Below are 14,981 nucleotides of genomic sequence, written 5' to 3' on the forward strand. Positions count from 1 at the left end.
TATTTTTGGCATTTGAATAATGCATCCAGCTCATGGGAGTTGCATTCTCTGCAGTAGAGTTTGAATGCTTTGCAGTTTAGCTTGAGAAGGGACTTAAGTGTCTACTATCTTACCAGGTGATCTCCAGAATCTTCCTAAAACAGTTCAACTGGAAGCAATTCAGTTTCAATCTCTTCTTATAAACCAAGGTTGTTCAGTAGTGAACTGGGGTTACAAAGAACATTATAGAAACAACTCCTCCATAAGCATTTAAAAATGGTTTGGATTTCCATTTGAGGATTGAGGGGAGGAGATAGTTCAGATGCAAAGAGACGACATGTCTATGTACATCTTATCTTAAATGTGCCTAATCTTGTCCACAAGAGAATCCCTGCTAGCCTTATGATTAAATTATTGAGAGAAATGATCATTTCCCTCTTGTTTTAATAACTAATTAGTCAATCAGGACCAAGGTTTTTCTCCTTTTCTATTTCTTCATTCAGAAATCAACCAGTGTGGGAAATCACAGGCAAATACCCAATCTAAGATCTAATCAGACAATAAAAAATAATTCTATGCTTAGGTTAATGGATGGATTCATGTTTACTGTGTTTACTCAGATAGATCTGGGAAAATGTGGATTCTTCCTTTTGTCAAATGGAACCTGATAAAGTCTTGACCAAATCTTGGGTTATCAAAATCATATAACTCAAGACCCTCATTAGAATGAATCCTCACCTCAATATAATATTTATTTTCTCTAATTCTTAACCATTCAGAGTTGACTGCCACCTTTAGGAACACTGGCTCTCTCTATATACATAGTGATTCCATCATCCCTTTTTATTAATAAATATTCTTGCCTTATTAATAAAATGATCAAATTTCCTTGAAATAATATCCTTTTAAACATCACAGTTTTGTTTCATGGACATCATTAAAAAGTAAAAAAAATATAGTCAAAACAATCTGTAATCCCTTAGATACTACATTAATGTCACTCTCTCAATGATGACTGTTTACAATTTTACACACACACACACACACACACACACACACACACACACACACACACACACACACACGGAGAGAGTGAGAGAGAGACATTAGAGTTAATCAGTTTAAGAACTCTTAGTGGCTATGAAGATGTAACTCTTCTATAATCTTAGAGTTGCCTGAGATTCTTGAAGTTAAATGATTGATTATGGTCAAAGCTAGTATCAGAGGCAAGATGTAAAACTCAAGTCTTCCTGATTTAACTTTATCCACCATACTTCATGAATTTTCATAATTTTATTTACTATGCTTAAAATAAAACAAGATCAGAAATATAATAACAAATTAAGTTTTGGCATATCATACTAGATAACAGTAATTATTTCAATCTATAAGAACTTCTAAGTATTACAACACAGTTTTATTAAACTAATATTATTTTCTAGTTTTTCTTAAGCCATATAATGTAGAATTGAAAAGTTCAGTTTTATTTTTTCTTTTTTGCTTTAACATTCCATTAACTTCCAAATTCTTCTGAGATATAATAAAAATAGCTTTGCTTCCTATGGACTAGCAATAAGGAAATGTCAAACCAAGTCTTTATTTGGAGCTTCTGACTAACAATCAATAATATAGTTCTTGGTTGTGACTAATCAAACTTGTCCAGAAGTGAAATATTTTAATGGACACTAGATTTCAGTTTTTATGTTAGCAATGTTACTAATGGAAATGGAAAAGGCCATTATTTACTCTAGCAACCCTGACAATCAAACTAGTATTTATCCACCATTTGGCCAGGTGACCTTAGGACCAGTTTTCTGTGATTTCTTCTTTTATCTACTCATACACAAACACACGAGCATATGTGTACATACTTATAATTAGTAGCCTTCATTTTGATATATGGTTGATACTTGTTTGACATCAAATATCAGAAATAGGTTGCCAGTCTGAAAAAAAAATAAACTGTCACTTTGCTTCCATTAGATATGATAAAAAAATAAGTCTCAAGATTGTAACAATTTCAAGAGAACACAACAGGTTCTATTACAATTGGGAACATTTTCTTAAAAGTAGTTCTTTGTAACATACAGTCCTAATCAATGTCTTAAGCACAAGTTTCTCCAACATTTATAAGTAAATTTGAAAATAAATTTAATGTATCAAGCATTCTAGTACAGATGGAAACAAAGCAGGGATCCCAGAATTAATTATTCCTTATACAGTATCAGCAAAAAGATAGCTAATTTGAAATTTATCCCTTCAAAAATTTGTTTTAAGAGTTTTAGAAAATTTTCCTTGCTTAAAATTATTTTTAAAATCCTGGATCTTCAGGGGGGTAACTTTTCATGATCTTAAATATTCACCCTCTATTCCTTGATGATTTTAAATAAATTAGGTTATACTTGTCTGAAAAACTGGTTTCTGAAAAATATGAATAAAAAAAGATATAAACTATAAATACTACCCTTAATACAGTGTCACATAATCACACAGACAGTGCAAGCACAAAGACTTACCTGAAGCACGTCTAGTAAACCGGTTTATCACTGGAGCTATAAGGGGAAAAAAAAAAGAAAAAATGAATTTGTGATTAAATAATTTATGTAAAACATGAAAATGTATACATCAAATACTAAAATAAAACTATGTTTTTCAATTCTATTGACAAAGGAAACTAAATTTCCATTACTTAATTACCAAAATCACAGTTTGATCAATTATTGTTGTAGTGAGTTAAATTATCATGTGTATGCACATACATACACTCACATCAGTGTTCATTCATGGCCTTCTCTTTGTGTGAGAAACTTTCAGGACCTCTTTAACTGGAAGAAAAATGAGTAATATCAGGTTGAAAACATAGGTAGAAGTCAGATTATGTAAAATTCTGAATGCCAAGATAAGGAGTCTAAGCTTTATCTGGTAAGCAGTGGGAGGTTTGAGCAGAAAAGTGATTTGATTAGACTTGTACATTAAGGAACTTCATTGTAAAATGGAAGGGAAGAGCCAGGCAAAGGAGAGGGAAGCTAAGGAAATATTAACATAGTTCAAGAGAGAAGGAAGGATCTGGACAAGGAGATGGCAGTGGGAATGGAGAGATACCATTCCTAGGTTCAGCTCCCATCTCTACCACATGGGATCTTGGACAAATTTCCTTAACTTCTCTGCTTCTCAGCTTCCTCATCTGTCATAAGGGCAAGGGGAGAATAGTGGATTAATTGACCTCTTATGTCCCTTCCAGTTCTAAATCTATGATCTCTTTAATTACTATTCATTCTTTAATGCCTAACTCACATTCTATATGAAAAACTTTCCATGATCCCAGTGGGAATCTTCCCTGAATACTTCATATAGCACTTTGTTTTGCAAATAATTCATTTCTCATGTAATGTTTTACTTTATAGTTTCCTATGTTTATCTCTGATTTGTGTATGAGGCTATAAATGTCAGGAAAGAAGGGACTATGACTCTAAAATTTACATTTCTCCTAGAACCTAGAATATTTGCATATATATGAGATTTAATAAATATTTATTAAAAATCTGAATTCATTCAATGAAGAAGAAATGTACAAAGTATTTATTATGTGAGTAGCATATTACTAGCAGTCGTGGGTAGTTGAAAAGGGTAAAATTAAAGATAGAGAATACATAATCTTCATCTTAAAGAGACTGAAATTCAAGTACATTAAATTTTTTAGAAAGAGTTATAAACCACTATGTCAACAAATACAAATACATCTTCGAATGAAGAAGCTACATGCTGAAGGAAAAGTGTTGAATTTTTACCCATCAGAGGACCCTTGGTGCAAAAGGTCAGCTTTGCTATTTATTACTTGTGTGACTTTGGGTAAGTCAATTCACCCTCACCTCTCTGGACCACTGTTTCTCTGAAAAAGGAAAGAAATGACCTAGATAATCCTCAGGGTGCCTCTTCCAACTCAAGATATTAAGTGCTTATTTGCACAAAGAAATGTTAGGGTTCAAAATAAACTCATGTTTCAAACCCCAGGCATACACAAATGAACAATGAATTGAGTTCAGAATAAATGGAAAATGAACTGGCTCATTTAGGAGACCAAAATTTTATTTAAAGACCTCAAAGTTTCAAAAAAATGCCCAGATTTAAAAATCAATTCTTTTTCCTGTGATGTTATGAGGCCAATCACGGAACACCATAGCCTCCAGGGAGGTGAAATTAAGGATTACCCAAAAAAAACACAATAGAGACACTGAGTGCCTCAGAGAATTCTGTGATACATCATAAACATGGAATGATGGAAATAAACATATAAATGATGCAAATAAAGAAAAATACTTCAGAAGCAATGGTCTAGTCCTAATACATGATAAGATATAACAAACAGATAGCCCCACATACTTCACCAGCACCACTGTAACGTCAAAAGAATGTTACCAAAATCTCTAGCAGGTTGGGTGGACCTTTTGCAGTCTCATGGGAGGACACTGATATGTGGCACATAGTATCAGCAGGTATGGATTGATTGATAACTATATCTCACTGGAGGGAATAGTCACATGGATGAGGTCAGAAATATATTGGAAAACTGGAATATAGTTTGCATCTACATATGCAGTTTACATATGTTACATGTTACTTCTTTCCCTCCCACCAGTTGACCATAAGTTCATAATAAAAAAGAAAAAAAAATTGAAGTTGAAATATTGTTCAGATTTGGGAAATGAAAGACCTTTAAGAAGATACATGATTGGGGGGCAGCTAAGTGGCACAGTGGATAGAGCACCGGCTCTGGAGTCAGGAGAACCTGAGTTCAAATTTGACCCACTTAATAATCAGCTAGTTGTGTAACCTTGGGCAAATCACTCTTAACCCCACTATCTTAAATAAAAATAAAAAAAAAGACACATGATGTTCATGAATATTTTCTTCCAGAATCAAGTCAGAAAACCCAAGACATTGAGCACCTAACATCACAAAAACAATTTGATGTTATCATAATACACAAGAAATTATATTTTTTGGGAGGAGGAGTCATATTAAGTTCAGTCAGATCACTGATAAGTTAAAGCAAAATCAAAGTTAACAAAAACAGGAAGATATCACTAAAAGCAAGACCTGTTATCTGATCCATCAAATAATGCTGAAAAATGGTCAGTGGAAAAAAGGCAAAGGTATTGACCTTGACTTAGAACATTTCCTAAAAAAATTTAATTATCAAGCCCAGAAACTGCCCTAGATAGAAAATACTTACTCTGTTGGCAACTAGACAGATGGAACTGCTATTGAAACATTAGTTTAGAGCATAAACACACTTGTAAAACTCTCTGAGAGATAGACATCAGAATATTCCAACTCTATTACATCATAAAACAGGAGAGCAAAATCTAGCTCAATCATATCATCTGAAGATAATGCACAGATTAAAATGACAAAAAAATAAGAAAAATGGAAGAAATTTGTCTGTTTCTAATCTATTAATGGACAGTTTTGGACCCTAATTTTGCCATTTCTAATATACTAAATGAACAAAGTGAAACAATGTCAACTCAGACATGAGCTAATATTGCTAGATAGTAATGAATGGATGAATAAACATATTACCTTTGTATTTCATATCTTTTAAAGAAAAATGAGGATATTAAAGAACTTAAGAGAATACAGCATTACCTTCAGACTTATTTACAACAGCAGGCTTTTAGCTTATGCTTTTGACTCATTCACACATTCATCATTTATGTATTTTGAATATTCAAGGATATCTTGGTAAGAACATGACCAACACAGCAACTCCTGATTGGTTTCTTGGTCTCAGTGAACACGGGGTTGTTCAAAAAATGACCAATGATTACTTTGGGAGTTGAGTATTCTGTGGCCTCTAAGTGGAGCTGACTAGAAATAGCTCATTTTTTTTTTTTATTTAGGATCACAACTAGCATTTTATTTACTTTGGGCTTTCAACAAGGGAAGGTGAGTAGAAGGTAGAATTTATCTCTCTTAAATTGGTGGCAGGAGCAATTACAAACATGTGACAACTAGAAAACATGTTTGCCTAAGGTTTTTCTCTTACCTTTTCTGACCACTAAGTGGCACAGTAGATAGGGTGCTGAGCCTGAAAGCCAAGAAGATCTGAACTCAAATCTTGCCTCAGACATTTTCTGACTATATAACTGTTGGTAAGATAATTAAATTGCCAGCCTCAGTTTCCTTCTCTGTAAAGTGAGGATAAAAAGAACCAGAAGAACACTGTACACCCTAACAGCAACATGGGGGTGATGGTCAACATTAATGAACTTGCTCATTCCATCAGTGCAACAATCAGGCACAATTTTGGGGTCTCTGTGATGGAGAATATTATCTATATCCAGAGAAAGAATTGTGGAGTTTGGATAAAGACTATTAGCTTTAATTTTAAAAAAAGTCTCATTATATAATTTTGCTATCTCTCATACTTTATGTTTCTTCCTTCAGGATATGATTTCTCTCTCTTCACATTCAACTTAGATCAGTGCATACCAGGGAAACAATTTAAAGACTCACAGACTGCCTTCTGTGGGGGGTGGGGGGAGGGAAGCAAGATTAGGGGGGAAATTGTAAAATTCAAAATAAATAAAATCTTTCTTTAAGAAAAATAGCAACTACTTCACAGGATTGTTGTGAAGATCAAATGAGGAAACTCTTATGTCTGGCACACACAGGTGCTTAAGAAATGTTTATTCCCTTCCACTTCTGCTAGTAAATTATTTAAGTGTAAAATGCTACCTTGTTCTAGGAAACTCAAATTGCTAAGTAAATAATTTATTATATTATGTTAGTGCTTAAATAGCTCTTTATTTTAGAGATGATAATAAAAATGTCATAAAAATTGATTTAAACCACAATGAAAGTCTGAAAATTAATCCAGTTCTTGTATCTAGTTTGGCATTTAGGGTATTCTATAATCTGGCTTCAAATGGCTTTTCTAGGCTTATTTCACATGAATTTTCTTCCCATACTCCAAAAGAATATAAGTACTGTTTTCATTTTTGTCTCTACAGAACTAAAGCCTGACTTAGTATTAAGGTGACTTTGGCAGTTTTAGAACAACTCAGTCAGTTTGAATAATAATAGCAAAGATTTTAGGGTTTTTATTTTTCAAATCCTTAAGAATCAATATTATCAAAATGTGTTGGGGAAAGTGGTTCAGAGGACATTAAAGAACTGTAACAGAATACAGTCATTACCTTCAGACTTATTTACAGTACCATCTACAGGGAATGAAAGTCAGCTTAATTGAATGAAGCACTCTAATAGAAGGGAAGACGGTAGCTGATAACATCACTTCAACCACCACACTCCTAAATACACCATTGTACAAAATTAGGACCCTGAGCCTCAAAGTCCTAGAATGGTCTGCCAGCCCTGTTTCTATCACTGATCCTGCATCCAGCCCCAGCAGTACAGTCATCATTGAGGAAAGCTGTCCTTGTGGAGCAGCGACCCCCATTTCTTGCCATAACCATAGTCACTGCTACTGATGAGCAAGCATGTAAGTCCAAATACTTCCCTAGATAATGATCCTACTTCTAGTGTACCCTGTACAACCAACATTGAAGAAGTTGGTCTTGTGGAGATAAGACCTGGCAACTGTTAGTGCAGGGGCTACATAGAGTCCCTGCCTACTCAGAAGCCATTGAAGATTCAGAAAAGAAAGTTCTCACCTCTAGAGTCCTCCAAACTGTCAAACCATCCAATGTCAGAAACAGGGATGATTTTTGTCACTAGAAATAACATTAAAGAAGATGCATTACCATCTGTTTTGCCATAGTATCCTAAGAGTCATGGGACTTTTCCTTCTGATGTGCAGCTGGTCCATGTATATGTGCCGTCTCCTCCATTGGAATGTAAACTCTTTGAAAGTATAGGCATCTTGCTTTTCTATCTGTACCCTCAGTACTTTGTAAATAGTGAGCCCTTAATAAATTTTTTATTTTTTTCATTCATTCACTCATTTACTTTAGGCTACCCAGAAAGACTTCTGCCTATCTATCTATCTATCTACATATATATGTGTATATATATATATATATATATATATATATATATATATATATATATAAAATTCTTATTTTTTTTAAGAGAGTCAAAGGCAATAGATGTAGAAATTGTAAAACATGATCCAAAAAAATGTAACTGAACTCAGACAGGAAGTAAACTGGCTAATGATATAACTTATATACAACAAATTTGATCATTAGCCTCTTACAGTCAAGTTCAAAATTAATATAAACTTAGAAGAAAGCATAAAATAAAAAAACACAATAAAACTTTATAGCAAATCCAATATCACTTTTTAAAATAAACTGCCCTGTTCAAAAAATTGGAAATTGACAAAAGTAATAGCATCAATAACATTTCTTTGTGAGACTTTAAACCATTATAAAGCAATCATTAAAAACAGAAGGTTGAAAGAAACCAATTTCCATATCAAATAATGTTGTTAATACAGAATTTACATTTGTATACATTGTCTTTTATGATAGAAGGATAAGCTTCTTGAGGGCAGAGATTTTTGTTTTTGCTCTTTATATTCCTGCAACTAACACAGTGCCTGAAACATAGCAGATAGGTCTTTAATAAGTGCTTCGTGATTGAGAAAAATGGAAACATAGGCAACAATGGTTAAGACTAGAGTATGAGCTCCTTCATAGAACATTGAGGAGAAGAAATTCAAGAAAAAGAAAAAAAAAGGAGGAGGAAGAAGAGGAGGAGAAGGAAGAAGAGGAAATTAGGTGAGGAAGAAGGAGAGGAAAAGGAGAAGGAGGAGGATGACAGAAGACTAGAAGTAGAATCAGCTCACTAAACAAGGAGACACAAATGATAGAAAAGTTTGAAGAGAGGTTGGTATGAGACTTAGATAAGACATAATAAAAATTATGTAAAGAGTGACCTAACAGAAAGGAGAGCAATACACATAATAAAATAGAACAGCTCTATCAACATTTCTATGGTGAACCGTTCTTCTCAGTTACAGCAATATTTGGTACATGATACACCACATGTGTCAGAGTAAGAGAGAACAGACAACCCAGTGTTGCTCTGGTAATCCTCCCCACTTCTCCCCACTCTTCCCCCAATATTAAAAAAGTCACAAGAAAGACCCCAGTACTCAGCCCCATGAAAGGTATATGGGAAAAATATTGAGCATGAAGATCCCTGGAGAGGTTGGGAACTTCACTGGAAGAAAGAGTTCTCAACCTCTGTGAGAATATATTTCTAGATTCTTATGTGTATTCAAATGACCTATAGTTTACAGAAAGTCTTCTGCAAACTGTTCATTTCCAAGTAGTCAAATACTTATGCATTAGCAGAATTAGATGAAAAAGAAATTAGAAGGGGAAAAATACCAAGGAAAACTTGGGTAGCCTATGAAAATTTAACTGATGCATAGACAATTCTATACTATGAATCAATCAGAACCACTGCAATCTTCAAGTAAAGAAATGTAGGTTACTAGCTACATGTATGTGTAAGGGTTTAAATTTACCCTACCTACCTCATTGAGCTCTGATATATTTATATTTATTATCAGGTGAGAATACAATTCAGATATTCATTACACGTGAACAAGGTCTGGACATTTCCATCTATTCAGTGAAGTACTTGGGCCCACAATAATGTAAACAATGTAAAATGAGAAGCTCTCTCAGAACTGAAGTAAGATTTCAGGGAATGGCACCAGGGAGAAGCATTGAGACAGCAAGAAATGAGCCAAAGAATCAGCAGCACTCAAAAAACTGGTGAGCAGGTTGTGTCAGAATTGGGAGAGATTGAGAAAGGCATCAGTCCCATAGATGTCTTGGAACAAGAGACTAGGTCACTAATTGTACTGCCCTCCTCAAGTATTTAGGAAAATTTCAAGAAAAGCTCTACTTTTTAACCTAATTTCTCTTCTCAGAGAGTTTTTAAAGGAAAATTTTATTTTTTTTAAAAATTAACAGCAGGGGTGGCTAGGTGGCACAGTGGATAGAGCACCAGGCCTGGAGTCAGGAGTACCTGAGTTCAAATCTGTTCTTAGACACTTAATAATTACTTAGCCATGTGGCCTTGGGCAAGCCACTTAACCCCATTGCCTTGCAAAAACTAAAAAAAAAAAATCAACAGTAATCTATTTTCTCCCCTATTCTCTGTTCCCAAAAATCTGAAGTGGGGAGGGTTTTTTTTATATATATGTTCTGCACCCTAAACCCATCATGACTCAGGAGATGGAAACCATGAAAGCTTTAAGGGGCAAATAGATGGCATAGTGGATAGGCTGCCAAAACTGCAATTAAAAAAACCTGAGTTCAAATACCACAGCCTCAGTCACATACTATATGTGTGAACTAGGCAAGTCAATATGCCCCAGGTTTCTCATCTATAAAATGGGGATAATAACACTTACTTCATAGGGCTACTGGGAAGACCAGAGATAACTATAAATCACTTAACACAGAACTACATAAATGTTAACTATTATTGTTGTTTTTAATGTTATTATTATTGAACTTGTTCTGGTTCTGTTTACTTAACTCTGCATCAGTTTATAGAAGTCTTTATATGTTTCTTTGAAATTGTCTATTTCCTCATGTCTTACAGGATTTCATAACGTTTTTAATCAAAATTTTTTCAGCAACTCTCAACTGATGAATATCCCCTTAAGAGTTTCCATTTTTTTCTGTGACAACAAAAAGCTGTTTATTTTTTTGTTCATAGAGGACATTTTCCTTTTTCTATGATTTCTTCTGGATAGAAGTTTATGATTTAATGAGCTGGGTTAAAAAGCATATAGTATTATAAAACTCTATTATACTATATATTATATAATAATAGACTACATATAACTATATATACTATATATTATATAATATGCTAAATATAATGTGTTATACTATATATTACATAATAATATACACTATATAATACTATATATTATATATAAAGAGCATACTGTATTATTCAGTATTTTTGTGTAAAATTCCATATTGCTTCCCAGAACAGCTAAAGGCCTTCAGAGTTCAATTAGTAGTACATCGATGAGCCTGTTTTCCCACAGATTCTCCAACATTTATCATTTTCTTTGTCGTTGTTGCTAATCCAAGATCAAAACTCAGAATTGGTTTAATTTATATTTCGCTAATATTTAGTGATGAAGTATTTTTTCATATGGCTACAGATGACTTGAGTTTCTTCCCTTGAAAACTGCCTTTTCGTATTCTTAGACTATTTATAAATTGAAGAATGGTTCTTACTTTTCTAAGTTTGAATCTGTCTACTAAAAGATACTGTAATATATTCTGCTGCCTCTTTACCCAAATAGGTTATGTAACCTTAATTTTGCCTCAACCACAAAGGGGTCAGAAGTTAGCAAGAGATACATATAAGTGCAAATTAAAGTAGATTAGGAATTTTTCTTACTAGGCAATTGTGACTGTACTCAACTTTTAAAACAAATTCCCTATATGGGGTTCTTAACCTCATTTGTGTCTCATCTCTTTGATAGTCTGGTGAAATCTATGGATCTCTTCTTAGAATGTTTTAAATGCATCAAATAAAATGCACAAGATTATAAAGGAAACCAATTATATTGAGTATAATCAATCAACCTGCATCTTTTAAGTATCTACTATGTGATAGTGTGCTAAGCAGAAGGATATATAAAAAAAAGCAAAAGACAGCCCTTGAGAAGGGGAGATAACATGTTGATAGTGATGTACAATAAGGATTATGCTGAAGCTCTTCCAGAAGGAGAACAGTAAGATTGAGAAGAATTGGAAGAGACTTCTTGTGGAAGTCTTTAAAAAATACCACCACCACCACCATTACCCACCACAAAATAACCAAAAACAAATTCATAAACTCCTGTTTAAGTATATTGACCTTATATCACAAGCCTGTGGACCTGGGAGACCATTATATTGTCTCTAGGCTTAAAAGAAGTTTCTTGGGTGTAACACAGGCACTAGAAAAACATATGCAAATCCTTTTACTTCAAAGAGAAATTCCTAGTAAATATAAGAAACACTCTGAGCTGGGATATATGGTGCTTTGGAGGCATTTTAAAATTGAACGAAATGATCTAGGTTAATTAAATGTGCTTTTTTGGGAAACAGTTCTATTTAGGCTGAGATGACATATACATAATAATCTTCTTGGACTCAGTTGAATAATTAGCACCCTTAACATTTCATTTTCCAGTAAAAAAAAACACTTTCTGACTCTGTAAAAGTAACTAAATACAAATTCAAAAGAATGTGTGAATTTAAACAAACACTGATTATTTGTAACATAATGTTTAGTTTAATATACATTGATTCTTCATAGAATCTTGAAAGTTGGTTTATCCAATATTCTCCCTATTCCCCACCCCACTCCATGCAGTGGTCTTACAACCCTCTGCCTAAATAAACATCTTTAATTAAGTTCCACTGATGAGTAATTCAGTTTCCCCACAGATCAGATTATTAAATTTAAAAAAAGACAGTCTAATAATAACTGATTTTTATATAGCTTTTAAAATTTTCAAAACACTCTTCATGCATTATCTTCTTTGAGCATCTCAAAGTCATGTGAGCTCAGTACTAGAAGTATTTTGAAACTAAGGGAGAGAGCTGTTAAGTGACTCATCCATGGTATTACATACAGTTAAAAGAACAATTTGCTTTCAAGGTTTGACCCAAACATTATGCCAACAGTTTCTTTTCTGAAATCTTATTTAATTTCATCCTTATATTAGCTGAAATCTGCTTCCCTATAAATTCTAACCATTGTTTATGAGCATCTTTCTTAAGCCTTAAAGAATAATAAATCCCTCAATAATGTGACAATTTACAAATACATGAAGACAGTTACTGTGTCTGCCCTTGTCTCCTATATTCCTAATTACTTTAACATTTCAAATCAACAAGTGACACTTTCCCAGCATCCTCTTCATCAGAACTGCACACAGTATTTAAGCCAGAATATGGTTTGATCACCAGAGAGTGGCAGGGAACATACTATCTTTCTCTTTCTGGAAATACTATGTTTTTAATTCTAAGTGGTGGGACATATTTGAAGAAATGTATTTAAGACCTATTTCTGATGCATTAGGACCATGAAAAAAATCACTTAAATTTCTAATTGCTCCAGTCTATTTTAATGAAATTCTCTACACAGACGGAAATGCAGATTAGCATCACCTCCCCTCAAAAAACAAACAAACCAATCCATAATCTCATAAACATTAAGGTTTTCATATAATCTGTTTGCAAATTGTGGATCCTTATTCCTTCATTTATAAACTGATTTTGTGAGGTGCAGAATTTCTTTCTTCCCTTCCTTCCCCTCCCATATTTTGCCCCCCTTTCCCCTCTTTTCTTTCTCCTTAAATGGCATCTGACCAACACCTAGAATAAGACTGTAGGACTAAAGCTGATTGATCCCTTCAGTTAAACCTACTTTTTTTCTGAGAGTCTCAGGGAGTAGTAAACTTGTCAAGGAATCACATCCCCTCCTCCCCCTTATCACTGGGGACAGGAACATCTCAGACTTCTGAGAAAGCAAAACTGGAGGGATATGACCCTGGAGAGGTATGTAAGGACACAAACTTGACCCTGAAACTTCTCCCCTTTTCTTCTGAAGACAGTTAAGGAGGAAGCTTAGAACAAATGTTCCAACCATCATGCCCAAGTTGATGGGGGGACTAGTTGAAATAATAGCTTTCTAAAAACTTTCTCCATTTTCAAGATTACTCTTCAGCAAGATCACAGCATGTATCATCAGTACAAAGAAAAAGTTGTTGAGTTCCTGAAACCTGGACCATAGGAATTAAGTGACTTTCAAGGATGTGGTTATGGATTTTTCCCAACAGCAACTGAAGTAAATGGAGCTTTCTAAGAAAGTTCTATAGAAGGAAATGATGCTAATTGATAAGAACTCAGTCACTCCTGAGATTATCATTTTCAAAACTGATGTTATCTTTAGAACAAATGAAAGAACAATATTTATCCAATCAACAGAAAATTCAAAAGAGAGATGTAACCAAGCCTGAGACTAAGGCATCAACTTCACAGTAGGGAATTTTTGAAAAATTGTAATTTCAGAATCTGATAATGGAAAAAGACCCATATATAGTCCCTTGAATTCTAAACTTAAGAGAAGAGAAACCTAAGAAAATATAGACAGAGAAAAGGCAATTCCCACCTGTTTAAGAAAAGTAGACCAGAAGGAACTAGAAAAAAATACTAGTCATATAGCCTCGAGCTCTTCATCTCTTTTGTCCTATGAATGTACAAAGTAGATTGCTCTTCCTATAATCAAGATGGTAAGGTGAGTTTTCATCATACCATAACTACTGTATACATAAGAAGAACAGCCCCAACCTGGTATAGTGGGGGGGGGCATGCTAATATGCCTCAGACAACAAGGATTCTATGTTTTGCTTTGCTAGTTCACTGTGAGATCTGAGCAAGTAGATTTCCCTTACTGACTCTCATTTTCCTAATCTATAAATTGAGGGGATTGAACAAAGTAATGCCAGAAGTTCTTTCTTGTTCTTTTTAAAATTTTTATTTAGTTAAGGTGATAGGGTTAAGGTGATAGGGTTAAGTGACTTGCCGAAGGTCACACAGCTAGGCAATCAATAAATATCTGAGGTCCCATTTGAACACAGGTCCTCCTGACTCCAGGGTCAGTGCTCTTATCTACTGCTATCTAGCTGCCCCTCTCTTCTTGTTCTAATGTTCTATTGTAGGTTAGTCCCTGAAAGCCCAAAACCTAATCACAGAAGAGGAGTTGAACTACAAAAAGAGGTGTTTAATCATAAAAAATACAATTTCTAGCAGGAAATCAATCATCAGGTATAAATTAATTTCTTGAGGGAATCAGAAATGAAATAACAGAGTAGGGGGAAGAATAATAGTCATATCTTGATGTGACTTTTAAAAATTAGTTCAAAGGAACCTAGGAGAGGAACTCCTAGACGATTCTAGTGGAAAATAGCAACTTTAAGAAACCACTTGAAG

At 34.0% G+C, this 14,981-nt stretch overlaps 1 protein-coding gene across 1 annotated transcript in view; it reads right to left on the reverse strand.

Moving 5' to 3' along the window:
• PRKAR2B (protein kinase cAMP-dependent type II regulatory subunit beta) overlaps positions 1–14,981 on the reverse strand; it is a 148,966-nt gene that overhangs the window by 100,013 nt on the left and 33,972 nt on the right. Inside the window, exon 2 of the mRNA XM_074193939.1 lies at positions 2,496–2,531. Coding sequence (XP_074050040.1) covers positions 2,496–2,531 — 36 coding nt within the window. The remainder of the gene's footprint in view (positions 1–2,495; positions 2,532–14,981) is intronic.

This window comes from Macrotis lagotis, chromosome 7 (assembly GCF_037893015.1).
Source record: "Macrotis lagotis isolate mMagLag1 chromosome 7, bilby.v1.9.chrom.fasta, whole genome shotgun sequence".
Taxonomy (NCBI): Eukaryota; Metazoa; Chordata; class Mammalia; order Peramelemorphia; family Peramelidae; genus Macrotis; species Macrotis lagotis.